General features: G+C 35.4%; 1 protein-coding gene across 2 annotated transcripts in view; it reads left to right on the top strand.

The window, feature by feature from the left end:
- The window catches only part of TBC1D8B (TBC1 domain family member 8B), a 79,282-nt gene extending 54,437 nt beyond the window's left edge, over nt 1–24,845 (top strand). For both annotated transcript variants that reach the window (XM_061137320.1, XM_061137319.1), the window contains exons 11-21: nt 5,163–5,280; nt 6,359–6,644; nt 7,535–7,664; nt 8,206–8,304; nt 14,119–14,187; nt 14,355–14,595; nt 15,337–15,402; nt 16,877–16,960; nt 18,009–18,065; nt 19,418–19,515; nt 21,627–24,845. In XM_061137320.1, coding sequence (XP_060993303.1) covers nt 5,163–5,280; nt 6,359–6,644; nt 7,535–7,664; nt 8,206–8,304; nt 14,119–14,187; nt 14,355–14,595; nt 15,337–15,402; nt 16,877–16,960; nt 18,009–18,065; nt 19,418–19,515; nt 21,627–22,022 — 1,644 coding nt within the window. In that variant the 3' untranslated portion in view covers nt 22,023–24,845. The remainder of the gene's footprint in view (nt 1–5,162; nt 5,281–6,358; nt 6,645–7,534; nt 7,665–8,205; nt 8,305–14,118; nt 14,188–14,354; nt 14,596–15,336; nt 15,403–16,876; nt 16,961–18,008; nt 18,066–19,417; nt 19,516–21,626) is intronic.
- The last annotated feature ends 2,081 nt before the right edge of the window (nt 24,846–26,926 follow it).

Below are 26,926 nucleotides of genomic sequence, written 5' to 3' on the forward strand. Positions count from 1 at the left end.
CAAACATGACTGAAGTGACTTAGCACGCATGTACGCACGTCAAAGAATGAACTTGGTAATGTTTCTTGCCCTCCCATTTGGTGTTAATTCATCTTTAAATTGTGATAGAATTGGCCAATGAAACTATCTGTTCCTAGAATTTTGTTGTAGAAAGTTTTTTTTTATTAGTTCAATATCTTTACTTGTAATAAATATTGTCAGATTTTTCTTTTTCTTCTTGAGTTGGTCTTGGTTTTTCTAGGAAATTGTCCATTTTATCTAGGTTGTCTAATTTGTTAGCATAGAGTTGTTCCTTGTATTCCCTTAATAATCCTTTTTATTTCTATTAATGTTGGTAGTAATGTTCTCTATTTCTTGATTTTAATTTGAGTTAGTCTCTCTGTCTCTATTTTTTGTCTTTTTGGTTAGGTTACCTAAAGGTGTTTCAGGTTTTTAAATCTTTCTAAAGAACCAGCTTTTGATTTTGTTGAGTTTTCCCTATTTTTTCTATTCTCTATCACTTCCTGTTTGTACAGAGCCTCAAGATTAGCCAGGGATAAGAGTTTACGGCTTTTTCTGTTCTTTCCTGAATGTGCATACGGCTCTGGGCAGGCATAAAGCCATATCATGCACTTGGCCTTCTAGATTCCCAGGAATAAATTAGAGCTTTCCAAAGCCCCCCATGAATGTCTCGTTCTCCAGCTTTTCATTTTCACCCCTTATTATTAGCCTGTTGTTTGGCCCAATTGTTATCCATTACCTCAGAAAGCCACATGTTCAACAACTGCTTCTGATTTTTTCAAGGAAAGGCTGTTTGCCTTGGGTAAGCTTTGTGTTGGGTCAAATAAAGACAGCCCTGTGAGTGCAGTTTTCTAGGGAACAACCAGATAGGTCAAATAATGACAGTTCACTGCGAATGGGATGTTGGAGGCACTTCAGCCCCATTCTGTTTCCTCCCATGGCTGCTAGGTGCTGAGTGTTGGTTTTTCAGGCGTCTGTGAAGCTCAGGAGGGGTGGGACTTGGACAATTTAAAATGCCAGAGTTCACTGTTTTTACTGAGATTCAGCCATTTTATTAACTAATGCTTCCTGACTTGCTGTAAGCTTTTGGTGAACTTTCAAAGTTCTGAAAAATTGATTTTGATGATTTTTGCTAGTGTTCTTATTGCTTTTACTGAGGAAAGCTTTTTTCTGAGGGCCTTACTCTGCCATTTTCACTGATGGTGCTCCCATTATGGCTTCTTAAACAGGAAAGTGATGGAGTGAAAACTGAACTTGAAGTTAGATATTGCTCCAGGTCTGACAAAGGATTGATATACTTAATATACAAATCTATAAGAAAAGTATTGAGTTATATAAAATGAGCAATGGACATGAAAAGATTAGTCACAGAAAAAAAATACAGATAATAAAGTTTAAAAAAGAAGGTTCAATTTCAAAGAAAGTCAAATTCAAACCATGACATACTATTTTCACTATCAAATCAGTAAAAGCAATTATAATTGTCACAGTTCTTAGTATTGGCAAAGGCACAGGGAAGTAAACATTCAAATACTGTAAGTCAAGAATATAAATTGGTACAGTCTTTCTGGAATACAATTTGGCAGTAATATCAAGTCATTTAAAAATAATATTAATTGACCAAATAGTTTAATTTCTATGTATCTTTACTGAGCAAATAGTAAGCCACTTGGATGAAGATTTACATATAGAGAAATTCACTAACAGTGTTATATGTAATACTGAAACACTAAAATCAGCCTAGATGTCCGATAATAGTAGAATAGCTAAATCATTTATAGTATATTACACTTATTAGATTTTTTACAGTTATTAAAATACTATTTTAGAAAAGCTATTTGATGGTTTTATGGCATTGAAAATGTATAATGTTAAGTGAAAAAAACCAAACTTTAATATACAGTTTGGTCTAAATTTTAGAAGGCAGAAAAGAAAATAAAAACACAGAAAAAAGTACATCAGCTCATTAACAGTGGTGATCTCTGGCTAAGTAGGATGCAAGAGGTTTGATTTTCTTCACACCTTTCCATTCTTTCCAGATTCTATACATTATATTATCTTTACAGTAGGGGCTATGACCAAATGTTATATAAAAGTAATGATCTGACATCCGTATGGAAGATAGATTAGAAGAAGAAAGTTAGGGTGGTAGTCAGAATGGAGAGGTTAAAGCAAATCTAAAAGACATTTTAGGAATTCCCTAGTTGTCCAGTGGTTATGGCTCTGCAGTCCCACTGCAGGGGGCACAGGTTCAATACCTGATGGGGGAAGTAAGATCCCACATTCCATGCGGTGCAGCCAGGAAAATAAATACATAAAAATAAAAGACTTCTTATAAGAAGAAACCCTAGGCTATGAAGACAAATTGGATGTGGTAGATAAAGGGTTTCTAGCATGATAAAATGTATTGGGGAAGGAAATGGCAACCCACTCCAGTGTTCTTTCCTGGAGAATCCCAGTGACGGCAGAGCCTGGTGGGCTGCTGTCTATGGGATCGCACAAACTTGGACACGACTGAAGCGACTTAGCAGCAGCAGCAGTAACAGTAACATGATCAAAATTAAGGTAGCAAAGAAAATGCTATTTAATAGAAGAAAGAAGATTTAGTTTTAGACACAATTGAGAATGACATTTAAGGGATGTTACACTGTGGGTAGATGAAAATACAGATGAGGTTTGTTTTTCCAATCTTAATATGTCCTCAGTTCAGTTCAGTTCAGTTGCTCATTCATGTCCAACTCTTTGCAACCCCATGAATTACAGCACACCAGGCATCCCTGTCCATCACCAACTCCTGGAGTTTACTCAAACTCATGTCCATTGAGTCAGTTATGTCATCCAACCATCTCATCCTCTGTCGTCCCCTTCTCCTCCCGCCTTCAGTCTTTCCCAGCATCAGGGTCTTTTTCAATGAGTCAGTTCATCGCATCAGGTGGCCAAAGTATTGGAGTTTCAGTGTCAACATCAGCCCTTCCAATGAATATTCAGGACTGATTTCCTTTAGGATGGACTGGTTGGATCTCCTTGCAGTCCAAGGGACTCTCAAGAGTTTTCTCCTACACCACAGTTCAAAAGCATCAATTCTCCGGCGCTCAGCTTTCTTTATAGTCCAGCTCTCACATCCATACATGACTACTGGAAAAACCATAGCTTTGACTAGATGGACCTTTGTTGGCAAAGTAATGTCTCTGCTTTTTAATATGCTGTCTAGGTCGGTCATAACTTTTCTCCCAAGGAGTAAGTGTCTTTTAATTTCATGGCTGCAATCGCCATCTGCAGTGATTTTGGAGCCCAACAAAATAAAGTCTGTCACTGTTTCCATTGCTTCCCCATCTATTTGCCATGAAGTGATGGGACCAGATGCCATGATCTTAGTTTTCTAAATGTTGAGTTTTAAGCCAACTTTTTCACTTTTCTCTTTCATTTTCATCAAGAGGCTGTTTAGTTCTTCTTCACTTTCTGCCATAACGGTGGTGTCATCTGCATATCTGAGGTTATTGATATTTCTCCCGGCAGTCTTGATTCCAGCTTGTGCCTTATCCAGCCCAGTGTTTCTCATGATGTACTCTGCATATAAGTTAAATAAGCAGGGTGACAATACACAGCCTTGACGTACTCTTTTTCCTATTTGGAACCAGTCTGTTGTTCCATGTCCAGTTCTAACTGTTGCTTCCTGACCTGCATATAGATTTCTCAAGAGGCAGATCAGGTGAAGAATTTTGAAGAATTTTCTTGAAAAATTTTCCACAGTTTGTTGTGATCCACATAGTCAGAGTCTTTAGCATAGTCAATGAAGCAGAAGTAGATGTTTTTCTGAAATTCCCTTCCTTTGTCTATGATCCAATGGATAGTGGCAATTTGATCTCTGGTTCCTCTGCCTTTGCTAAATCCAGCTTGAACATCTGGAAGTTCATGGTTCATGTACTGTTGAAGCCTGGCTTGGAGAATTTTGAGCATTACTTTACTAGTGTGTGAGATGAGTGCAATTGTGCAGTACTTTGAACATTCTTTGGGATTGCCTTTCTTTGGGATTGGAATGAAAACGGACCTTTCCCAGTCCTGTGGCCACTGCTGAGTTTTCCAAATATGCTGGCATATTGAGTGCAGCACTTTCACAGCATCATCTTTTAGGATTTGAAATAGCTCAACTGGAATTCCATCATATCCACTAGCTTTGTTCATAGTGATGCTTCCTAAGGCCCACTTGACTTTGCATTCCAGGATGTCTGATTCTAGGTGAGTGATCATACCATCATGATTATCTGGGTCATGAAGATCTTTTTTGTAGAGTTCTTCTGTGTATTCTTGCCACCTCTTCTTAATATCTTCTGCTTCTGTTAGGTCCATACCATTTCTGTCCTTTATTGTGCCCATCTTTGCATGAAATGTTCCCTTGGTATCTCTAATTTTCTTGAAGAGATCTCCGGTCTTTCCCATTCTATTGTTTTCCTCTATTTCTTTGCATTGATCACTGAGGAAGGCTTTCTTATCTCTCCTTGCTATTCTTTGGAACTCTGCATTCAGATGGGTATATCTTTCCTTTTCTCCTTTGCTTTTTGTTTCTCTTCTTTTCACAGCTATTTGTAAGTCCTCCTCAGACAACCATTTTGCCTTTTTGCATTTCTTTTCCATGGGGATGGTCTTGATCCCTGTCTCCTGAACAATATCATGAATCTCCATCCATAGTTCTTCAGGCACTCTGTCAATCAGTTCTAATCCCTTGAACCTATTTCTCACTTCCACTGTATAGTCATAAGGGATTTGATTTAGGTCATACCTGAATGGTCTAGTGGTTTTCCCTACTTTCTTCAATTTAAGCCTGAATTTGGCAATGATCTGAGAAAGTATGTATTTTTTAAGACTTGTGCTAATTTATACTTTTTACTCATTGAAATTAGTCTGAATTAGAGAGGTTTTACTTAACTGTGTTCTATGTTCATCATGTTACTATTTCGTTTTCCTGGAATTTACCGTGTAAAATAACTGATTAGCAAATGATAGACTGACTTCAACTTGTTTTGCTTTGGACTGGCTCAGAGTTCTCATGTTTCCATTATGATTACTTTCATAGTTGTTCTTATTGCTGAAAACTACTATATTTGAACAAGAGATGTAATTATTACCCAAGCAACATTTATGTTTTATTTTTCTATGAATTTTAGGCAATGAATATTTTGACTTCAGTGTTGCTTCTGTATGCAAAAGAGGAAGAGGCTTTTTGGCTTCTGGTTGCTGTATGTGAACGAATGTTACCTGATTATTTTAATCGTCGAATCATTGGTAAAAAAAAAGCACACACACATGTATACATATACAAACACATATTTCTTTTCTAAAGACTTTATAGGCCTCTTGTCTATTCAGTTACCTGTCAAATGGAAGAACTGATCAATTAAGTTTTTGAAATGTATAAAATGTAAGTAATATCAAGATACCACATTCACTGACATGCTCAAGAGATGAGCTTCTTGCACTCGACATATGATTGGAAAGATTGCTTAATATATTGCTTTTTAAAAAGAAAGTACCTGGCCTGTTTCTTTATACAATCAAAGTTTTAAGTTTACTATTCTTAAGTTTCCTGAATGAGATTTTAATCAGCTTAAAATCTCCACATTTTTATGAATTTTATAGATATATGCAAGCTTGCAAAGAAGGATCAAGTTCTTAGTTTGTTAATTATATAATATTTTCTTCAGTCATCAAATATTTATAGATCTGTGATCCCTTACTTTAAAACCATAGGTGGTCTTTCCTTTGTACCTTCATAAGCCTTCTGTTTGCTTCCCTTATGGCTCAGCTTGTAAAGAATCCACCTGCAATTCAGGAGACTCGGTTTCAATCCCTGGGGTGGAAAGATCCCCTAGAGAATGGAAAGGCTACCTACTCCAGTATTTTGGCCTAGAGAATTCCATGGACTGTATGGTCCAAAGAGTCAAACACAACTGAACAACTTTCACTAAGTCTTCTGTATCATGGCTAGGTCACTGATTATATTATCTTGTGTTATAGTTATTTGTGTATTTATCTTAAGTTCGATTAGAGATTAAACTCTCTGAGGATGAGAACATTTTAATTAGTTGGTATATCTCTTATAGCACCTAGTACAGGTTTCTGCACATAATAAAGATTCTGTAAGTAACTGTCAAATGAATATGAATTGAGTTTCTCAAGTGCTTCTTAATGCATGATACTGCTATCAGATAAAGAGATGTGTGAAATATAGAAAAGACACTGAAGAAGTTCATAATTTACGGAAGAGAAATGAGATATCAGCCTACTAATAGTAGTAGGAAGGTATTGAAAACAAGTCCTTTTGAAAGGTGTTCATTTTTAAATTTCTTTTTATGTTCTCCAGGTGCCTTGGTGGATCAGGCAGTCTTTGAAGAACTTATCAGAGATCACCTTCCCCAGCTGACTGAACATATGACTGATATGACATTCTTTTCCTCAGTTTCTCTCTCATGGTTCCTCACACTTTTTATTAGTGTGCTACCTATTGAAAGTGCAGTGAATGTGGTGGACTGTTTCTTCTATGATGGAATAAAGGCCATTTTACAACTGGGATTGGCAATACTTGACTATAACTTAGACAAACTGCTGGCATGTAAAGATGATGCTGAGGCCGTGACAGCTTTAAATAGGTAATGTGAGAACCATAACATTTAAATCTGGAGAGCCTCTTAGAGATTATGTTGCTCAAGCCCTTTATTTTATAGGTGAAGAAACTGATCCCTAAAAACATTAAATAATTGGTCCAAAGTCACAAAGCTAGCTAGTTGAATGAAAAAGCTAGGCCTAAAGTCCACTCCTCTGTTTCCAAATAGAATATAACAAAAATCAGTTTGAAGGAAACTGCTAGGTTATATACACATTTACACTAATATTGTTGATTCAATATGCTGAGACTTTCATAGTCCCTGTTTGAGCTATAAAGTGTGTAAGAGTAATTTGAGGGGGGAATGTTGGTTGATAATATTAAATATACAGTGGGGGAAATTGTTCTGGTTTTTAGGTATTTTCAGTTACATAGACTGAGCTTTATTTTCCTGGTGCCTTTTCTGTGAATTCTATTTTGTATTAAAGCACATATATGGAGATGTGTGTGTGTGTGTGTGTATACACTATGTATATGTTAAATGAACGAATATATGAATATTTGGGTAACTGTTGTAATGATGCATCAGATTCCATTTATGTACAGAATAAAGTATAAACACCTCACTCTGGCATTTAGAACTCTCACTGTTAAGGCTTCAATGTATCTTTCTTAAATTATTTCTCCTTATATGCTTCTACATGCCCTAAATTCCATCTTAGTAAGTCTACCTCTGAAGTCATTACATCACCATCCCATCTCTCACTCCCATGTCCTCCTAATTCCCAACCATCTTTAAATTCTACTTCTTCATCAAACTGTCCCTTGTCCTCTCAGTTGAAATTAACCTTTGACTAACTAGGGAGAAATTAATTGTCATTTTCTCTGCATTTCTCTGCATACTTCTAATTCTGTGTTACTGTCACTTTTGGATAGGTTCTTCAACAATGTCACTAACAAGGATAGCCCACTGCCTTCGAGTGTGCAGCAGGGTTCAAATGTAAGTGATGAAAAAAGCAGTCATGTTAGAGTGGATATTACAGATTTGATTAGAGAATCTAATGAGGTAAGTTTTTCTTATTCCATAAATATAATTATATAGTGTATTTAAAATGATAGATACTATAGCTATATCTCTAGAGTAGTATGTTGAGAGTAAGATAATAATACAAGTAAAGATGTAGTAATTTAAAATCTGGCTTCACTTTAAAAATGAGTTCTGTGAACTGTTCCTCAGTTATATAGCTTCCTCTGCTTCAGTTTGCTTTTCATTAAATGAAATTACTCACATGATTTCACAAATAATGACCACTTTTAAATGTTCATCACTATATTTAAAGGTGAAAAATATTCTCTTCTTAGAGCCTAAGAATTTTTACCAATGTTCTTGTACTTAGTCTAGGCCCATAGTAGATGGAATGCTCTCCTGCAAATATATAGAAAAACTGAAATGTGGGAAGTGAAAATTTGCATAATCACTGAACAAGTTGGGAAAATAACTAGAAATAGAACCAAAGCCTCTGAGAATTGAATCTGATGAAAACCAACTGTAAGAGAAGTGGGTATTTATTATGAATGAGTATCCACTGAAATCATATTTCTTACAGAAATATGGTAATATTCGCTATGAAGATATACACAGCATGCGCTGTCGAAACAGGTTGTATGTGATACAGACCCTAGAGGAAACGACAAAGCAGAATGTGGTGAGTATCCACCGAATGGGGGAAACCAATTGGAATAACATTTTTTTTCCTCAACTTCTTTTAAAAAATTATCATTTCATGTGAAGAAAATAAAATAACTATACATTTGAGCTAGAGTCTTGTCACAGCTTAGCTTACTGTAAATTTTTTGAGAGGAAATAAGTGATTTTCTTCTGGTTGAAACATATTGGTTTCCCCAAGATGTTTTGTGTTATTTGACCTTTAATATTGAATGCTATGATGTTGGCATTTAAGCATAACATATTTGTGATGTACTTTATCAAGAAGAACAGCTGACCTACATAATAGTCTAGGTTGCTAGTATATATTATTATCCTTGGATACTTAAGATAAAGTATAAAAGGTATAAAACAATGTGTTTTAAGTAATCTTTTTTTAATATTTGGATGATTACATTAGAAGCTGTTAATATTGATTTTCTCTAGTGACTGGGATTAATAGATTGCTGGTTCAAAGAGGGAGCATTTTACTTTGTTGAAAGAATTCTTCTGGAGTAGAACATGGCAACCCACTCCAGTATTTTTGCCTGGAAAATCCCATGGACAGAGGAGTCTGGCGGGTTACAGACCATGGGATTGCAAGGAGTCAGTCATGCCTTAGCAACTGAACATGCACATATGCACATGAATCTTCTGTACTGTTCAAGCTTTTATCATGAGAATATATTGTTTTTGTAAACCTACTTAAAGATTAAGTCATCAGATATACAAATCTGGGAAAATTAACATTTCTGAATACATACTCCTTGTGAATAATTCAAATATATAGAAATGTAAAAAAGTAGAACTTACCTACTCTAGGAATAATCGACATTTAAAATGATTCGGCATGTATCCTTCCAGATCTTTTTTCTAAATATCTATAGACATATATATCTATGTGTGTAAGGGAGGGGTGAGAGGGACAATATAGCTTTCTAAGTGAGATCATACCATTTAGTTGCATGTTCTGCAACTTAACTTTTTTCACTCAGAAATATATCACAGTCATTGCATATCATTGTATAACTCACTTTTCTTAATGCACTGAATAGTATACCACAGTATGGATATGCTATACTTGACTTAACTCTTCCTTGTTGATATGCATTTAGTATGTCTACTCCCTTTCATTTTATTTTATTTTATTTTATTTTTTGCTCTTACAAGTAATACCTTATTTAAATCACATGGGTTTGAACTGTGCAGATTCACCTACATGTGGATTTTTTTCAATGAACATGTACTTTAGTACTACAGGATCCGTGGTTGATTGAATCTGCAGATGCAGAACGATGGATATGAAGGGGCAACTGTAAAGTTATATGAAGATTTTTTTTTTACTTATTCATTTTTGACTTTGCTAGGTCTTTGTTGCTGTGTGTGAGCTTTTTCTAGTTGTGGTATGTGGGCTTTTCATTGCAGTGGCTTCTCTTGTGGAGTATGGGCTCTAGGTTTTAGTAGTTGTGGCACATGGGCTAAGAAGTTGCAGTTACTGGGCTCTAAAGCACAGGCTAAGTAGTTGTGGCACACGGGCCTAGTTGTTCCAGACATGTGGGATCTTCCCAGATCAGAGATCAAACCTGTGTCTCCTGCATTGGCGGGTGTATTCCTTACCACTGAGCGACCTGGGAAGCCCTATATGCAGATTTTTGACTGTGGAAGGTCAGCACCCTTAACCCCCATGTTTTTCAAGGGTCAACTGTATTTCTAATCTTACACATTTGTAAAAATGTTTCTATAAGGTGGATTCTTGGAAGTGGCAGCTGGGTCAAAAGGTGTGCCCATTTAAAAATTGACAAGTCCTGCTCACTTGTCTTCTAAAAGATTTGTATCAAATTATAATCCCACTGACAGTATGTAAAAATGCCCTTTTCCCCACATCCCCACTAGTGTTACTTACTAAAAAGTATTAGTGGTGTTAATTCTTTATCAGTTATATTTGTGGCTAATATTTTCCCCCAATCTTGTTTCTTTAATTTTTTATGATGTATTTCAGGGTGTGTAAGTTTCAAAAAAATTTTTTTTTTTTAGTTTCAAAATTTTATGTAGTCAAATCTCTTTCTTCTTACATATTCTTTGGGTTTCATGTCAAACTTAGCAAGGCCTTCCCCATATAAAATTATATAATTTATAAACACACTTTCTCATATTAGCTTTTAATACTGGTATCGCTTTTTTTTAAACATTTAGATCTTTAATACACCTAAAGTATATATTTTGTTAATAGTGTGATACAGGACTCTAATGGTATTTTTTCCAGCTGAAACAATCCATTTTTTGAATACCATTTATTAAATAATCCATCCTTTCTATACTCTGCCTTTTTCATATGCTAAATACTTACATACATACATGGGTTTATTTCTGGAGTTTCTTTTTTTCCCTATAACACCACACTGTTAATTATTGTGGCTTTATAATCCATTTTGAAATCTGGTAGTGTGCTTAGTCACTCAGTCATGTTTGACTCTTTGTGGCCCCGTGAACTGTAGCCCCCCAGGCTCCTCTGCCCATGGAATTTTCCAGACAAGAATACTGGAGTGGGTTGCCATTTCCTACTCCAGGGGATCGTCTCGACCCAGGGATAGAACTTGTGTCTCTTGCATCTCCTGCATTGGGAGGCAGATTCTTCACCAGTGAGCCAGGAGGGAAGCCCTTTTTAAATCCATTTGAATGATGTCTTTTAAAATATACTTTAGTATAAAATTTTATTATTTTCATCATATAGATCTTACACATTTATTATTGGGTTTGTCTCCTGTGTAGTTTATGGTTTTGTTACTAATATGAATGAGATCTTTTTTCCTTTATATTTTCTAATTCATTTATTATAGTGTATATAAAACCTATTGATTGGTACATGTTGCTTTTTTAATGACTGTGTTACTGACTCTCATTAATTCTGATTTTTTTCAGTTGAATTTCTGAATAGACAGGCATATCTTTTCTAGGCTTAAGAGTTTTGACCCTTCCTAATATGTATACCTATTTTAGATTTTTATTTGTATTATTGTAATAGGTAGAATCTTCAGAGAAGTATTAAATAATAGCAGTAGAAGCAAGCTTCCTTGTTTCATTCTGGAATTTAATAGAAGTGCCTCTGGTGTTTTATTAAGTATGATGTTTGCTGTTAATTTTTGAAGGACTCCTTTTAATCAAAGTTAGTAGTTTCATTTAGTTTCTAGGTTAAGAGATTTGGGACATTTAAAAAATCAATATTGAATGTTAACTTTGATCAAATAATTTTTCCATATCTTGAAATTATATATTTTTCTACTTTATTAATATAGTAAAATACATTAAAGAATTCCTAGATTGAACTTCTGTTTAATTCTTGAGATGAATCCTATTTGTTCATGTTGTGTTATTCTTTTTTTTTCATTTATTTATATATATATAAATAAATATATGTATGTATAATATAAAGTAATTAGGAGGCTAATTACTTTACAATATTGTAGTGGGTTTTGTCATACATTGACATGAATCAGCCATGGATTTACATGTATTCCCCATCCTGATCCCCCCTCCCACCTCCCTGTGTTATTCTTTTAATATTCTGCTTTGATAGTTTTCCTGAATAGTTTAGCTAGGTTCTTTACATATGTTAAAGTGACATTGACTTACAGTGTGTGTGTGCTAACTTTATTTTTCATATTAGAATTGTACTCTTGTCATAGAATGGAGTTTTGAACAAATCATATTTTTCTATGTGCTGGGATAGTTTAAACTACATAGAAATTACTTAGTATCTGAAAGTTTGAGATGAACCTGTAAAACCATCTGGATCTGCTGCCTTTGGTGGGCATTTGATTACTTTTTCAGTTCTATCTATTCAGAACTTGTTCTTCCTGAGTTAATTTTAGTCATTTATATTTTTATAGAGATTACCCATTTCATCTAGATTTTCAGATATATTGTTTTACAGTTTGTGGAATTCATTGAACAGATAATTAATGTTACTTTCTATATGCTGGACACAATAATTTATATGTCTATGTTTATAGTATTCTTTTCCTTCTCAATGATATTTATTCATGCTTTCTTGTATCAAACTTGCCAGATATTTATTTTACTTTTTTAGTTTACAAACTGTTTGTTTTATTTATGTAGTATACTTTTTTTTTAGTTACTCCTGTTTCATTAATTCTAGCCTTTATCTTTACCCTTGCTTTAAGATTTCTTAAATACCAAAATCATTGTACCATCAGTGCTTATTCTTCCTGGAGTAGAATGATGTTGCATATTTTCTGAGATTATTCATTCTTGGGTTACGTTTTCTTGGCACAGAGAGGGAATGTACATCTCCCAGTGCCTTTGAAGTGTTTAATGACAACCCCACAGGGTGACTTGACAAATTGCCTATGTAGTAAGACAGGAATATATGGAAAAAGACATAAAATACTGTGGGTTATATTTCAGTTAGTTCAGTTCAGTCGCTCAGTCTTGTCCGACTCTTTGCAACCCGATGAACTGCAGCATGCCAGGCCTCCCTGTCCATCACCAACTCCCAGAGTTTACTCAAACTCATGTCCATTGAGTCAGTGATGCCATCTAATCATCTCATCCTCTGTCGTCCCCTTCTCCTCCTGCCTTCAATGTTTCCCAACATCAGGGTCTTTTCAAATGAGTCAGCTCTTCACATCAGGTAGCCAAAATATTGGAGTTTCAGCTTCCACATCAGTCCTTCCAATGAACACCCAGGACTGATCTCCTTTAGGATGGACTGGTTGGATCTCCTTGCAGTCCAAGGGACTCTCAAGTGTCTTCTTCAACACCACAGTTCAAAAGCATCAATTCTTTGGCGCTCAGCTTTCTTTATAGTCCAATTAACACATCCATGCATGACTACTGGAAAAACCATAGCTTTGACTAGACGAACCTTTGTTGACAAAGTAATGTCTCTGCTTTTTAATATGCTGTCTAGGTTGATCATAACTTTCCTTCCAAGGAGTAAGCGTCTTTTAATTTCATGGCTGCAATCACCATCTGCAGTGATTTTGGAGCCCAGAAAAATAGTCAGCCACTGTTTCCCCATCTATTTGCCATGACGTGATGGGACCCGATGCCATGATCTTAGTTTTCAGAATGTTGAGCTTTAAGCCAACTTTTTCACTTTTCTCTTTCATTTTCATCAAGAGGCTCTTTAGCTCTTCTTCACTTTCTGCCTTAAGGGTGGTGTCATCTATGTATCTGAGGTTATTGATATTTCTCCTGGCAATCTTGATTCCAGCTTGTCTTTCTTCCAGACCAGTGTTTCTCATGATGTACTCTGCATATAAGTTAAATAAGCAGGGTGACAATATACAGCCTTGACATACTCCTTTTCCTATTTGGAACCAGTCTGTTGTTCCATGTCCAGTTCTAACTGTTGCTTCCTGACCTGCATACAGGTTTCTCAAGAGGCAGGTCAGGTGGTCTGGTTTGCCCATTTCTTTCAGAATTTTCCACAGCTTATTGTGATCCACACAGTCAAAGGCTTTGGCATAGTCAGTAAAGCAGAAATAGATGTTTTTCTGGAACTCTCTTACTTTTTCGATGATCCAAGGGATTATATTTACAGACATTAACTGGCCGTCCTCTGGTGGCTATCTCTGGGTATGAAGAGACGAAGGTCAAATTACATATCAGAGTAGAGTTGAACTATACTCTATGCACAGCTTTTTTAAAGAACAAAATAGGTACATTTACCTTTTGTTATTCCTTAAAGTTTAAAATATTGTATTCTGGCAGAGGGAGTTTTCTAAATGGGTTCAAAGAGAATTTCTATACCAAAGTGTTAAATTCTAAATTGCTTTTAATCTTTTTAAAGTTGCGTGTTGTATCACAAGATGTGAAATTGAGCCTTCATGAACTGGATGAACTTTATGTCATCTTTAAGGTACTCTTTTTCTTCTTTAAATGAAAAATAATATTCTTAGCAGAATTTTACCACAACCACCCAACTATTTTATCTTTAATTATTTTAGTGGACAGGTTTAAAAAAATGTTATGAAGTTCCTTTGTCTGATTTAATGACTTTTCTCTTTTTTTCCATTTTTCAAATAGAAAGAGTTGTTTTTTTCTTATTATTGGTGTTTGAGTTCTCCAGTATTGAAGCACCATGATCCCAGTCTGCCATATTTGGAGCAGTATCAGATTGACTGCCAACAGTTCAGAGTGTTGTATCACTTGTTGAGTCCCTGGGCTCATTCTGCAAATAGAGATTCACTAGCTTTATGGACATTCAGATTGTTGGATGAAAACTCTGACTGCCTTATCAACTTCAAAGAATTCTCCTCTGCAATTGGTAGGATGATGTCCAATAACTTTTCTTCTTTAAAGCAGAAAAATAAAGGTACCCCTAGAAATACTTAGTACTACCTATCATTGCCAATTTAGTCAGATTTTATCAGCCTGATTTACACTATCTCTAGCTTTAGCAATAACTGGACCATTTTCTTTGTTTCTAAATCTAAATATTTCATCTCATCTTGCCCCAACCCTCCCAGAAAAAACAAGCTGTTAGATGTGGTTGTTTTAATGGTTAACATGAAGGAAGAGAATGTCCTGATTTCCCCACCTTCAGACATATGGATTTTTCAGGAGGATGTTCTACCTCAGTAAAAATGCAACTGCATAGCCTAGAAAAGTGGTAGAGAAACAGTCAACAAACATTTTGTGCCTGTAGATAGTCCACCAGTTATATTGTTCCTTTGCTTTTCCAGACACCCTAACGTGCTTTCTTATCAGGGATTGCCCGTTGAAGAAGAAGGAGTTCTCTCTTCTGATGAAACATTCAAAAGAAAAAGTAAATTTTAGATTGGGATTGGGGAGAGAGTTCAGTAGGAGAGCATTTTATTTATCCCTTTATTTTGCTTATATACTTCAGGGAGAGAATCTGGCCTACTGGGTGTTGGTTAACTGATAGTTTAAGTAACAGAAGGTTTCTGAATCCTGGCTCATACCTGTGTCTTAATTAATCTGTGTTGCTGTAATTGATTGAATGTTCTTTGGCTGTGATTATTTGCAATTTAATTTTATTGAACAGACATAATGTACAATGGAAGTTTTACTGAGAAGCTTAAGCTGCTTTTTAAGCTGCATATTTCTCCAGGTAAGAGTTTAATAGTTGTTAGTGATGTATAGAAGTTGACTCTATACATCACTTATACTTTTTAACAAGTATAATTACAGATATCATTCCATTTTAATGAATAATATAATTTTCCATATAGTATAAGGTCATCAGCCTGTGAATCATGTTAGCAATATTTTTGCTAATATATAGTTACACTGAAATCTGTAGAGGAGATTCTGTGCAACAGATAGGTTCATAGGTTTCCTTCCTGTTAGTGGTCAGTCAATTTAATAAGTAGTTTATGTGTAAGAACTATCATTTGAATATTGGCATAATGTTGAATTTTTATTGTTGTTGTCATTAGACAGTGAATTTAACTTTAGACAAACTGCCAAACTTGTGAAATACTACAAATTATTCAGAAAAGTGAGACCAGGCAGCAAGGGATATTAAACATTTGGAGGAGGAAACAAAATAAAAACTACCATTTATTGAGCACTTGTTCTGTTCAGGCATTTATATGAGTTCTTTTATTTAATTCTCATGATATCCTTGAAAAGTGGTATTATCTGTCCAATTTTGATGATATGGAAACTAAGAGGAAGATTAAATTTGCTGAAGACAACATATCTAATAAATTGCTTAGCTGGAATTCAGACTAAGGTTTGACTCCAAAACTCAGATTTCTTTCTTTTCTACCATACTGCCTTACTGTTACCACATCCGTTCTATTTAAGTGTTTCCCTATGAGCTCAAGAGGCTGCCTTTGCCAGCCTGATCCATAATTGGGAATCTAGTCTTAAACTTTAAAGAAACGTTGCAAAAGTACCTTTTAGCTTAAATAGGGAGATTCACCAAAAAAAAGAAAAAAAGCACCTCATAATTTGTCTAAAACTACACCTGAGGTCTGTTTTAAAGTCTTGCCAGGATAGCTGGGAACCATTCTTTACCACACCAAAAATCTAAAGTCATGTTTAACCTTCACAAACTCAAATCACAAACACAGTGTTAAAAACCAAAGACAAATCAAATAATAATTTAACTGTGAAGGATTTTACATTGTCAAGTCAAATTGTCATTAGATTGTCTAATATTGTAATGGAATGAATATGATTTTCCATAGAAGGATCAAAAATAGATAAAACACTGTATATCTGTTAGAGCACTCAGTTTCATATTTTCCTTATTATTAATGATGTTTTTAAATGACTGCGGTCACGTTTTCAGAGATTCCCGTGTCATATTTTTAAATTTCAACTTGTAATGGCTCTTGGAAAACTGTTAAAAAGCAAGTAATTTGGAGAAATAAGAGAATTCAAAGTGATCAAATACTTCTTGTTAAAATATTTGCTATATAGTAGAGTAGTACCACTTCCATACTTCTTCACATATGTCTTTCTTTTACAGGGACCCTTTGTTTAATTCTCTGTCCCCAGATTTAATTGATCCATTATAGGACCTGTTTCTGTCTCTCATTGTTGCAAATATGATCTGGATTATCTATTTTCAGCTTATACTGAAGTGCAGTATAAAGACCCTTCAAAGGGAGATGAACTTTCCAAGGAAGAATTGCTGTACCTGAGTCAACTCCATGGTAAATATCTGTTTTGAATATATCTGTTTTGCTGATTGTCACTTAGAGATCTTTCTGGTTTAAACATTCTTTACCCAGCTATCACTAGTAAAATTTGAGTTAATTATACCTTACACTTCTTTTGTGCTACCATAGCGCTTAGCATAGTCCTAAATGCATGGTAAGTATTCCATAAATATTTGGCTGATTAACTAAACTACATTTTGGATTTTGATTTATGGAATTTCTCGTTTACTGGAGAATTTGAAAGAAAATACATTTTGTTTCTACTTTTGTAGCAGAAATTTCTAAAATGTATCAGACTTTTTAAATGCCTTGTTAAAATGCAATGAAGACAATAGAATCTTTGATGATAGAAGGTCATAGCTATTATTCAAACAGTGAATACTTATTATAAATCACTGAGGGTGTAGGAGATAGGGTTGAGTCTGTCTCTGAGACAAAATTTGGAAGTATGGGCTTATTTTTGTGTCTTTTGCTGCTTTTTCATAAATACAAGTGTCTTAGAAGTCCTTATGTAACCTTGTGTATGGTTACTGTATGATGGTGTTTGAACATTAAGTTTGAAGCAACCTTACAAATCATCTAGTCAAGTCCCTTAATTATATAGAGGGCATTGAGGCCCAGAAGGGAGAAGTGACTCGTGTGAGATTTTTCAATGAGGTTTTACCAAAGTTAGGACTAGTAGCTCAGTCTTTTTTTTTTTTAGCTTAGTCTTTTGGCTCTCAATATGTTTTTTCCTAATAAAAGAAGTAATACTCTTCAATTTGAAGAAAATCACAAGGAAGGAAATATCACATACCACCCAGAAATAAATTAATAATTCATATACTTCTACCTAAGATTTTTTAATGTGGATTTTTTCCCCAGTGTTCTTTTTAAAGTTCTTGAATACTTTGTCTTCTCATGATAGGAGGTCAGATTAGCTATAATTGGTTTGTTGAATTGAAGAAAATAAAGTGTGCTTATGTCTATCAAAATACTATTTTACTTTCAAAAGGTATTTTTTAAATATTTTACAAAATGCAATTGTCCTCTTCTCCTCTAGTTTCCAAGCCTGCAAAGGAGAAGGAAGCAAAGTCAGCAAAAAACAGCCCTGAGAAAGGTACATGATTTAGGAGTATCATTTAGTTTAAGTTATTGTTTTTGTAAATAAGGTTAACTACACAAGGAGGAGGCATGGATTCCTTTTAAAATCTCTTGATTTGTCCTTAGAACTTTTTCAGTTCCTTTGTGTAAGTTTAACAACCTATTCTTCTCTGGATACTTCAGTCTCAGAAGTTATAGAAAATGTAACAGTAAATGACCCATATTTATTTATTATTTTAAAAATATTTATTTTAATTGCATAAGTAATAGATAATTCATATAAGAGAAATGTAAATAGTATAGAAATGCTCATATCCCCACCCAACCCCACCCTGAAGTAGATGTGAAAACAGTTTGGCCTATATTCTTTCCAGACCTACTTCTGCATATAAACAAATATAAATAGACATCTATTTTTAAAAAAGAAAAACTTCATTAATACCATTTGTAACTTGTTTTTTTATTTTATAGTATAACATGGACATCTTTTCATGTCAGTACATGTGGATCTGACATGTACTGAGTATTGGGGTACAGAGTTTGGTTGTATTGTCATTTATTTCAGTAACTTGCTCAATACTGATGAGCACTTTAGGTTATTTCCAATTAATTATATTGCAAACTATGCTCCAACAAACATTTTTATACTTACCTTTAATGATACTTTGGGGCATATTTATTTAAGATAGGATAAATTCATAGAGGTATGAGAATGCTGGGTCACAAAGAATATGCACATTTAGTATTTTGATAGAGACTGTCAAATTGTTCTACAAAAGTCCATCATTCTTTTTATGTTTTTGAGTAACAGCTAAAAAATAATTTTTGAAGATCTGCTTAGATATGACCGCTTCACCAGGTTGTTCAGTATATCCTAGTTTTCCAAGAGATCTAAATAATTATTAATAAAGTCACATTAACATCATTGTGATTAAACTCTTCAAAGGAATGAATGAGTAAGTACTGTTTTGAATTTTTGAAAGAGTCACCATAGACCACTTTGGTATCTGCATATTAAGAACATCATATAGAAGCTATTTTAAACTTAGTGGTATACATGAGAGCATCTACATGAAATTTACATCATCATGTCAGGGTGTACTGTTTAATCTAAAAGGCATTCTTCTTCCCCTCACCTTACATCTTCTCTAGTCCCCAACGTTTTCAAAGTAAAAGTTTTAGTTTAATGGAAATGGAGAATATTTTGAGAGCCAGTAAGTGAAAGAAAAGGTATAGTCAGATCAATTTCTGGAGAAAAAAGTGGAATCTTATATTTCAATGAAATATCTTTCAATAATAGTTCTTTTGAGGATTTTGGAAAATATAGTGGGCTGTTCATTATGAAATTATTTTATTCCCCTCATTTAGAAAAAGAAAAAGTCAATATTCAAGCATATCTAAGTCAATGGCAAGATGAACTTCTAAAAAAAGAAGAAAACATTAAGGATTTACCAAGAATGAATCAGGTATTCAGTTCATAAATTCTGGTTTTCTTATGTGTTTTATTAAAATGAATGTGGGTGTTTCCAAATCGAAAATAGCTAACATGCTATTACAAAAATAATCTCTGCATCATCTCTGTAAGTTTCAGATAAGTATATAAGAATGGGAGTAAATTTTTAAATGATTTTCTACTTTAAATACTTAAATGCATCTAGAGTTTCAGTACAGTCCTCTGCTGTGACATTTGTACTTACAGAAAAGATGTGTGTATAACAGTTATTTCAGTGTTTTCTACTTCCAGCTTTATTAGAAATGTTCATTTATTCAGTAGACATTTTTAGTGACAACTAGATGACATGCCCAATACTAGGTAGTAGGAATAAGAAATAACTGAAATAGGTTATACCCTGGTTCCTAATCATCTTGAATCTGCTCAGATAGTACTAACAACTACTGTTAACACAACTTTTTTTTTTTTGCCATGCCATGTAGCATGTGGGATCTTCGTTCCTGGACCAGGGATCAAACCCGCACTCTCTGCTGTGGAAGCATAGAGTCTTAAGCTCTGGACCATCAAGGAATTCCCTATTGACACAATTATAAACCCATCTCTTTCTTGCACACTATTCAGTCATTGTATGTTTGTATATTTTTTAAATAAATTCTTTTGGTACAGATACTGAGGATTGTCAGAACTTAACCAAAATGAGAAATATGAAATAACTTCATTTTTCTCAGTGGAGTAGGTAATTTGATAGTTAAATAAGTACTTCTTAAAATTTAATCAATATATTAATACTAAAATTTTAATGAATAAACAGTGTTACAGACTAAGAAAGAGAAAAATAAAGCTTAAAGTTTGGTAAAGTAAATTTTAATAAAGTGTATCTTTTAGGGGGACTTCCCTGATGGTCCTGGGGCTTCCCTGATAGCTCAGTTGGTAAAGAATCTGCCTTAAAAAAAAAAAAAGAATCCACCTGCATTGCAGGAGACCCCGGTTCAATTCCTAGGTCGGGAAGATCCCCTGGAAAAGGGAAAGGCTACCCACTCCAGTATTCTGGCCTGGAGAATTCTATGGACTGTCTAGTCCATGGGGTCGCAAAGAGTCAGACATGACTGAACGACTTTCACTTTCCCTTTCTCTGGCAGTCCAGTAGTTAAGAATCCATGCTTCCACTGCAGGGGGCATAGGTTGGATACCTTGTTGGGGAACTAAGATCCTGCATGCCTTACAGTGCAGCCCCTGCCCAAAGTATATCTTTTTTATTTGCTTTTTATTTACAGATAAACTTTTCTAGTAGGATGATTGACTTACAGGACTTTTGTGTTGGGAAAAAAATTTTATATTGGCAAGGATCTTTTAGGAACATCTATGGATTGTCTAGGGACAGTTAGCAAACAATCCAGTTTATTTCTTTACCGGGGCCCCTCCTTAGCCTTTAAAAAGAAACATGTCCACATGACTTCCTTGTATTACTGGATTGGTTCCAAAACATTCTTCGTTAAATTTAAATCATCCTAGTCTGTTCATTAAGATTGATTAATGAATTAATTATTTGTATGTAGGCAAATATGGAACTTTGCCTAATTAAAAGTATCACCTAACATTGAAGGAATGCTGGCAGATACTGCCCAGGAATTATTGTATATATAAAATATGTACATATATGTTGTTTGGGGGGCTTCCCTGGTGGCTCAGATGGTAAAGAATCTGCTTGCAGTATAGGAAACCCAAGTTCAATCCCAAGGTCAGGAAGATCCCCTGGAGAAGGGAATGGCAACCCACTCCAGTATTCTTGCCTGGAAAATCGCACGGGCTGGCGGGCTATAGTCCTTGAGGTCACAAAGAGTCAGACATGACTGAGCAACTAACACTACACACTATATATATATATATATAATTTACTGTTATTAGGCAACAGATGAGAAAACTTAAGTGAAATTTTCTTTCATAATTCATACCCATTTTTCTAGAACCAAAAGTTACTTGGGGATTAATCATCAGTTCTTATAACTTCTATGGTGAAAATTATGTGGTGCAAATTCTAAATAGAAGACTATTCACTTCTAAGTTCTCTTTATATATTTGCTAAGTCTAATATCTAATGTGATATTTCTAACTTGTGTCTTCTAGTCAGAATTTATTCAGTTTTCAAAGACACTATATAACTTATTTCATGGGGACCCTGAAGAAGAGTCATTGTATCAAGCCATTGCTGTTGTAACCAGCCTTTTGCTCAGGATGGAAGAAGTTGGAAGGAAACTCCATAGCCCTACGTCGGCAATGAAAGGACTGTCTGGTGTAGTCTGTGTTTCTGGAGTACCCATTGAGGGGCAGGCAGAGAAACCCTTGGAGAAAGAACCCTCCTCACCCAGGGAAGAACCTCAGTGGTCATTTGCATTTGAACAGATTCTTGCCTCTTTGTTGAATGAACCAGCATTGGTGAAGTTTTTTGAGAAATCCATAGATCTAAAAGCCAAACTAGAAAATGCAAAAACCTCTCAGTTAAGTTCTAGAACCAAGAAGTAAAGCTCTTAACAGGCATTTTACCAAGATTCTTATAACCGTCAGCTTGATTCCTGGAAATAGGGATCAGGGGTTTATCTTGTTACCAATATATTTGAAGGTTAAAAAGAAGATATTGTAAGCACAATGATTTATTCCTTTGGGGTAATATCTAATTTTGATATTCTATAATACAAATATACTTTTTATATTTCGCAAGATATGCAGTATTGGGGGAGTATGCTAAATGTCACCACCAGGGGGCACCACCATGTCACTTTTAGTAAGGAAATATCTAGTTTGTGCTGCTATTTACATATGAATTAGTGATGATTTTTGAAAATGTGGTGTTATGTTTGAGTACTAGTGATGCTGATATGCCATAATGATAAATCTTGCTTTCCAAATTGCCTCAGTCCTATTACAATGCTTTAGAAAATCAGACTCTTAGATCTGTAGCCTTAATTATCTAGAAGATTACCATATGGGAACCTCATTTTCAAGTTATCTAACTGAAATAATACTAACTTCTTAAAGTTAATCTTGCTCAGTCTTCTAGTATTACATGGTTTTTGTTTGTTTGTTTGTTTGTTTTTTAAGTAAATTCTACCTTCTCCCTAACCTGAGCAGTTCAGAAGTCACTGACACATTTCTAGCTCTGTTACTGACAAAAATAAAAAACTCAAATACTGGGCTGATATGTGGAAAAACGATATTGGATTTGGATTTGAGCTAGTTAAAATGAGCCAATTCAGAAGGGTAAATAAATGTACAGTTAACTCTGAACAGGTCTCTCATTGGACTGAGAAGTTACTTGAAATTCTGAGCACTGCTCTTCATGGTATTTTTCTCAGAGTAGTTTGGTTCTAATTTTAGATTTTGGATTTTCACCAGTCATATTTTAAGTTATAGTAGATAGATTGAATTATTGTATTAGTCTGACAAGTTCATAAAGTATACACGCATACCTTGTTTTGTTGCACTTTGCTTGATTGTGCTCCACAGATAGTACAGTTTTTTGTCTTTGTGTTTTTGTTTTTGGCCACCACGTGATTTGTGACTGGTGGGCTTGTGGGATCCAGGCTTACAGGATGGTAGTTCCCCACAGGGATTGAACCCAGACCCTTGGCAGTAAAAGTGAAGAGGCCTAACCACTGGACCACCAGGAAATTCCCACAGATACTACAGTTTATTGAAAATGAAGGCTTGTGGCGACACTGCATTGAGCAAGTCTAATCAATGCCATTTTTCCAACAGCATTTGCTTACTGTGTTTCTGTCACGTTTTGGTAATTCTCACAATATTTGGAACTTTTTCATTATTATTATGTTTGTCATGGTGATCCGTGATCAGTGATCTTTAATGTTACTAATGCAACTCACTGAAGGCTCATATGATGGCTAGCATTTTTTAGTGGTAACATAGTTTTAATTAAAGTTTGTTCCTTTTTTAGACATAATGCTATTGTACACTTAATAGACTACACTATAGTGTAAACATAACTCTTGTATGCCCTGGGAAACCAAAAAATTCATGTGATTCGCTTTGTTGCAATATTTGCGTTTATCCCAGTGATCTGGAACCAAACCTGCAACATCCAAGGTATGCCTGTACTTGTGCATAAGGATTGGTAAAATAATGTATAGAATTTTGGCATCTATCTAAAAAGCTGTAATTTATCTGATTTAAATGTGTAATTTCTATGTACTTTATGCTGCTTATATTTCAGTCATTACAATGAAAGTTCATTTAGAGATAATGGGCTTTGTTAGCACTTTAAAGAGGAAAAAAAACCCATAGCTATCTAATATTCTGTGCTGTTTCTGATAAAAGCAATTTATAAATCAGTTGATTTGGAAAACTGAGGAGAAGGCATCCATTGGAACTTCTTTCTTCACAAAAGACTTTGGTTTTAAGCCTTTTGACTTTTCAGATTTGAAACCATGAGAAGGCAGACATCCTTTAAGAATGACCCAAGAAGTCTCCCTTGTGGAAAAGAATTGGTATAATCAGCTTTTGGCAAGAATCCACTGTGAACAAGGCTTAACCCAGAGGGTTTCATCACCACAAAATGTGTTATTTTCAGAGAGATTCAAGAATTTTCAAGTTGACCCCTTGAAAATTTTGTAAATTAGACTTGGCCAAATTTAAATTTGTCTTTAAAATGATTTTGGCCAAATTTAAAGTAATGTCTTTAAAATTATTTTGTCAGCTTTGTCTTTTCAAGGAAATTACCACTTAAAGAGATAATTGCTAAATAAACATCTGTGCCTTTTCTCAGAAATGATTTGCCTGAAATGTGTCCAAATTTTAGACTTTAGTTAATAGTTTGTATGTGAACTATCACACATCTGCTTTTAAGCAATGGTTGTTATACTATAGTAGCTCTATAAGACACAAGGCTCTGTGCCTATATACAAATGCACTGTTGCACATTGTTCAATATTTTTCCAGTTGTATTTACAAAAAGATACTTTCTTAAGAGCATATGTTATTAATATTTGATATGATTTTAAGAATATTGAAGATTACTTAGTATTGTATTTTAGCCTAGATTAGTTAAAATTGAATACCTAAAGAGATTTTTGAGTTGCAAAAAGATTATAAGTGCAAGTTAAAAAGATAAACATTTATTTTCTGAGTCTGTAGGAGAAATAAACTGAACACATAGTTTTGTAGTCACTACCTTGTTGAACAAATGGGTTTTTCTTATATAGTTGTGTCACACTGAACCAGTGCATTGTACCTTATACATTAAATTAAGTGGTATAAGGTGGGCTTTACTTGTCTTTATAAAAATAAATGTTATAAATCTATTAAATAAACATGAAAATGGCTTACTTAGAGATCTTACTATTATTTATTATGATGTATTTATATTTAACTCTATCACTTGAGGACTTCCTTCCTATTAGTTAAGGTTCAGTTGCAGAGAACAGAATTCACTCTAATTAGTTTAGGCAGGAAAAGATTTATTACCAGACATTAAGTGGCTTATAGAATTATCAAGAGGACTGACTCTAAATTGAGCATTCAAGAACAGCTTCCAAAGCTATACCACAGCATCAGGTCACCAAGGGAGTTGCTAATTCTTCTCCAATTAGGAAACTGGACTTCCTACTCCATGATGAAAAGCCAGCTGTATGGTTCCTGTCCCCAGAACCACACTCCACCTGCTACTATTTACACCAGTGAAATGGATGCCAAGCATCCTGCCTCTCAGCACCCACAGGCTAGTAACTAAATTGCAATAGGACAATCAAACAGCTGCACATCCATGTTTACCAGCAGAAATGGCAGAAGCATAGCCTCCACCTTCCTTCTGCCAGTTATCTCACACATGTGTATCTGACTGCCCTATAATATGTCCAGAGTCCTGGTTGTGAGGGAATCTGGGAAATGTCCTTAGTTTCTTAGCCCCGACATTACAGAAAGGCACACTAAGAGACTGGAATGGACACTGAGCACTGTGTTTGCTTTCCCCTTGCTGGGTAACAAATTATCTCAATACACATTATTTCACCATAGTAATGGGTCAGGACTCCAGGCTCAGCTTAGCTGGTTTCTCTGCTTAGGATCTCACAAGCTGCAAAACCAAGGTTTTTTTCAAAGGTGGTTCTCATTGTAGAGGCTTAACTGGGGAAGAATCCACTTCCAGCCTAACTCAGGCTGTTGACAAGAGTTAGTTCCATATGGTTATAGGTCTGAAGGCCCCAGCTTCTTGCAGGTGGTTGACTGGAAGCCACCCTCAGCTTCTAGAGGCTTTACTCAGTTCCCAGCAACTGCTTCTTCAGGCTTCCTGACCTTGCCATGTGGGCTTCACCCAGATGGCCACTTACTTCATCAGTCTAGCAAGGACAGTCTCTGAAGCAAGTCTGCTGGCAAGATAGTGTCTTATATAATGTCACATGATCTCACAGTGTGACATATCCCCTTTGCCATATTCTGTTGGTTAATTAAAGGTAGGTCACAGGTTCTGTCCGCTTTCAAAGGGGGAAGGTTACACACGAACATCAGGAAGCAAAGGTTCTAGGGAGTGCACTGTGTAGTCTGTTCACCACAATAATCTATGTTCAGTTCAGTTCAGCCGCTCAGTCGTGTCTGACTCTTTGCAACCCCATGAATCACAGCACGCCAGGCCTCCCTGTCCATCACCAACTCCCGGAGTTTACTCAAACTCATGTCCATCGAGTCGGTGATGCCATCCAGCCATCTCATCCTCTGTCGTCCCCTTCTCCTCCTGCCCCCAATCCTTCCCAGCACCAGGGTCTTTCCCAATGAGTCAACTCTTCGCATGAGGTGGCCAAAGTATTGGAGTTTCAGCTTCAGCATCAGTCCTTCCAATGAACACCCAGGACTGATCTCCCCTAGGATGGACTGGTTGGATCTCCTTGCAGTCCAAGGGACTCTCAAGAGTCTTCTCCAACACCATAGTTCAAAAGCATCAATTTTTCAGTGCTCAGCTTTCTTCACATTCCAACTCTCACATCCATACATGACCACTGGAAAAACCATAGCCTTGACCAGATGGACCTTTGTTGGCAAAGTAATGTCTCTGCTTTTTAATATGCTATCTAGGTTGGTCATCACTTTCCTTCGAAGGAGTAAGCGTCTTTTAATTTCATGGTTGCAATCACCATCTGCAGTGATTTTGGAGCCCAAAAAAATAAAGTCTGACACTGCTTCCACTGTTTCCCCATCTATTTGCCATGAACTGATGGGACCAGATGCCATGATCTTAGTTTTCTGAATGTTGAGCTTTAAGCCAACCTTTTCACTCTTTTCATCAAGAGGCTCTTTAGTTCCTCTTCACTTTCTGCCATAAGGGTGGTGTCATCTGCATATCTGAGGTTATTGATTTTTCTCCCGGCAATGTTACCCACCTCTTTTCCCACACAGCCACACCCTTCTTCTCATACTTCTGCAGA

The sequence above is a fragment of the Dama dama genome, chromosome X, assembly GCF_033118175.1.
Source record: "Dama dama isolate Ldn47 chromosome X, ASM3311817v1, whole genome shotgun sequence".
Taxonomy (NCBI): Eukaryota; Metazoa; Chordata; class Mammalia; order Artiodactyla; family Cervidae; genus Dama; species Dama dama.